The 3,850-nt window shown below is 40.1% G+C and overlaps 1 protein-coding gene across 1 annotated transcript in view; it reads left to right on the plus strand.

Moving 5' to 3' along the window:
* CTAGE5 (CTAGE family, member 5) overlaps positions 1-3,850 on the plus strand; it is a 91,274-nt gene that overhangs the window by 16,667 nt on the left and 70,757 nt on the right. The window contains exon 5 of the mRNA XM_011926663.1: positions 1,895-1,910. Coding sequence (XP_011782053.1) covers positions 1,895-1,910 — 16 coding nt within the window. The remainder of the gene's footprint in view (positions 1-1,894; positions 1,911-3,850) is intronic.

Consider the following 3,850-nt stretch of genomic DNA (forward strand, 5'->3'; position numbering starts at 1 on the left):
CGTGTTAGCCAGGATGGTCTCGATCTCCTGACCTCGTGATCCGCCCGTCTCAGCCTCCCAAAGTGCTGGGATTACAGGCTTGAACCACCGCGCCCGGCCTTCCATACTATTTTCTATAATGACTGTACCAATCGACATCCCTGCCAATAGTGTACGGCAAGCCCTCAATGTCCTTGATAGTTTCTTGAAAATTGACTTTAAGTGAAACAATGTATATACTGAACTCAGTTTTTTTTTCCCCTCATCAATGTTATAATGAAACAATGTTGAAGAAAACAATGTAATTCAAAGGACAAAGGACCTGCTCTATGCCTTTCTCTTTTCCTGTCTAGAAAAAAGGTTCTCTCTCTTTTTTTTTTTTTTGGAACTTTTATTTTCAGTTCAGGGGTACAAGTGCAGATTTGTTACATAGGTAAACTTGCGTCTTGGGGTTTTGTTGTATGACGGTTCCCTTTTCTCCATAACTTCACAAATATTTTTTGTCTCACTTGTCTTTTTGATAATAGCTATTCTAACAGATATAAGGTAATATCTCATTGTGTTTTTCATTTGCATTTCCTTGATGATTGGTGGTGTTGAACACCATTTCATATACTGTTGGCCATTTTTATGTCATCTTCAGAGAAATATCTATCTAAGTCCTTTGCCTGTTTTTTAATCAGGTTATATGTTTGCTTGCTGTTGAGTTGTATGAGGTCTTTTAAAATATTGAATATTAACCCCTTATCTGATATATTTTTTCTCAATCTGTAGGTTGCCTTTTTATTGTGTTTACTTACGTATATTTTTATTTTTTTTTACCTTGCAGCTTCGCCTCAAAGGAACTTTCATTTTATTGTTTCTTTTGCTGTGCAAAAGCTTTTTAGTTTGATGTAGTCCTGTTCACTTATTTTTTGCTTTTGTAGCCTAAGTTTTTGATGTGATATTCAGTAAATTATTGCCAAGGCCAGTGTCAGGGAGCTTTTTCCCTGTGTTTTCTTCTAGGAGTTTTGTAGTTTCAGGTTTTATGTTTAGGTCTTTTGTCCACTTTGAATTGATTGCTATGTATTATATAAAATAAGACTTCAATTTCATTCTTTTGCATGTGAAATCCAGTTTTCTCAGTTCCATTTGTTGAAGAGACTATTCTTTCTGCATTGTGTATTCTTGGTACCCTCTTGAAAATTTGACCATATCTATTTGGATTTATTTCTGGGCTCTCTGTTCTGTTCCACTGGTCTGTGTATTTGTTTTTATACTGGTACCACACTGTTTTTATTACTACAGCTTTGGAATATAATTTAAAATCAGTTAGTCTGATGCTGCCAACTCTGTTTTTCTCAGAATTGTTTTGACTCTTTGGGATCTTTTGCTATTCCATATTAAATTTAGGTTAAAAAAATTTCTGTGAAGAATGCCATTGAGATTTTGGCTGCCTTTCCATTTCTTTGTGTGCTCTTCAATTTCTGTCATCAATGTTTTATACTTTCCAGTGTATAGATCTTTCACCTCCTTGGTTGAATTTGTTCCTAAGTATTTTATTTTATTTTTTGATGCTGTGTCAGTAGGATTGTTTTCTAGGTTTCTTTTTTGGCTAGGCCATTATTTGTGTGTAGAAATGACATAGTTTTGTTTTGATATTATATCCTGCATCTTTACTGAATTTAGTTATTAGATCTGTATTTTTGATGGTATCTTTTGGGTTTTCTACATATAGGATCATGTCATCTGCAAACAAATAATTTTACTTTTCTGATTTGGATATCTTTTATCCTTCTCTTCCTTCCTTCTTTCCTTCTTTCTGTTTTTTTTTTTGAGACAGGATCTCACTCTGTTGCCCAGGTTGGAGTGCAGCAGTGTGATCTCAGCTCATTGCAACCTCTACCTCCTGGGTTCAAGTGATTCTCCCACCTTAGCCTCCCAAATTGCTGGGATTGCAGGTGTGCACCACCATGCCTGGCTATTTTTTTTTTTTTTTTTGTATTTTTTGGTAAAGAGAGGGTTTCACCATGTTGGACAGGCTGGTCTTGAACTCCTGACCTCAAGTGATCTGCCCACCTTGGCCTCCCAAAGTGTTGGGATTATAGGCATGAGCCACTGTACCAGGCCTTTTATTTCTTTTTCTTGTCTAATTGCTCTTGATAGTACTTCCAGTGCTATTTTGTTTTTGTTTTTCGAGACAAGATCTCACTCTGTTGCCCAGGCTGGAGTGCAGTGGCATGGTCATGGCTCACTGCAGCCTCAGCCTTCCAGGTTCAGGTGTTTCTCCCACCTTAGCCTCCCAAGTAGCTGGGACTACAGGCATGCGCCACCACATTCAGTTAATTTTTTGTGTTTTTTTTGTAGAGATGGTGTTTGGCCAAGTTGCCCAGGCTGGTCTCAAACTCTGGGGCTCAAGTGATCTGCTCGTCTCAGCCTCCCAAAGTGCTGGGATTACAGGTGTGAGCCACTGCACCCAGCCCTTCCAGTACTGTTTTGAATTGAAGTGTTGATTGTGGGCATCCTTGCTTTGTACCAGATCTTAGTGAAAAAGGTTTCAGTTTCTCCCCACTGATGATGATATTTGCTGTAAGTTTTTCATAAATGGCTTTTGTTATGTTGAGGAACTTTATTTCTTTTTCTTTTTTCTTTTTTTTCATTATTTTAAAAATTTTATTATTATTTATTAATTTATTTTTTTGAGATGGAGTCTTGCTCTTTCACCAGACTGGAGTGCAGTGGCGTGATCTCAGCTCACTGCAACTCTGCTTCCTGGGTTCAAGCATTTCTGCTTCAGCCTCCTGAGTAGTTGGGACTACAGGTGTGCCCCACTACACCCGGCTGATTTTTTGTATTTTAGTAGAGATGGGGTTTCACCATGTTGGCCAGCATGGTCTTGATCTCCTCACCTTGTGATCTGCCTGCCTCGGCCTCCCAAAGTGCTGGGATTACAGGCATGAGCCACTGTTATTTAGTTTTTTGAGACAAGGTCTCATTTTGTTGCCCAGGATGGAGTGCAGTGGCATGCTCATGGCTCACTGCAGCCTCAACCTCCTAGGGTCAAGTGATTCTCCCACCTTAGCCTCGCTAGAGTAGCTAGGACTAGAGGTGTGTGCGACACCAAGCCTGGCTAATTTGTGTATTTTTGGTAGAGATGGGGTTTTGCCATGTTGCCCAGGCTGGTCTCAGACTCCTTAGACTTCCTAAAGTGTTGGGATTACAGGTATGAGCCACCATACCTGGCTGGAACTTTGTTTCTATACTTAAACTGGTAAGAGTTTTTTTAATCAAGAAATGATGTTGGGCTGGACGTGAGGGTGTGTGCCTATAGTCCCACCTACTTGGGAGCCTGAGGTGGGAGGGTGGCTTGAGCCCAGGAATTCAAGTCCAACCTGGGCAACATAGTGAGAACCTATCTCTCAAAAGAAAAAAAAAAATGGATGTTGAACTTTGTTGAATGTTTTTTTCTGTGTCAATTGGTATGATCATGTGGTTTTTCTTTCAGTCTGTGAATGTGATGTATCACATTAATTGATTTATATATATATTTTTTTATTTTTATTTTTTTTGAGACGGAGTCACTCTGTCGCCCAGGCTGGAGTGGAATGGCGCGATCTCAGCTCACTGCAACCTCTGCCTCCCGGGTTCAAGCTATTCTTTGGCCTCAGCCACCTGAGTAGCTAGGATTACAGGTGCCTGGCTAATTTTTGTATTTTTTAGTAGAGACAGGGTTTCACCATGTTGGCCAGGATGGTCTGGAACTCCTGACCTCGTGATCCGCCTGCCTCGGCCTCCCAAAGTGCTGGGATTACAGGCGTGAACCACTGTGCCTGGCTGATTTGCATATATTAAACTGGCTTTGCATGCCAGGGATACATCCCACTTGATCACA

The sequence above is a fragment of the Colobus angolensis genome, unplaced genomic scaffold, assembly GCF_000951035.1.
Source record: "Colobus angolensis palliatus isolate OR3802 unplaced genomic scaffold, Cang.pa_1.0 Scaffold119, whole genome shotgun sequence".
In the NCBI taxonomy this organism is placed as follows: Eukaryota; Metazoa; Chordata; class Mammalia; order Primates; family Cercopithecidae; genus Colobus; species Colobus angolensis.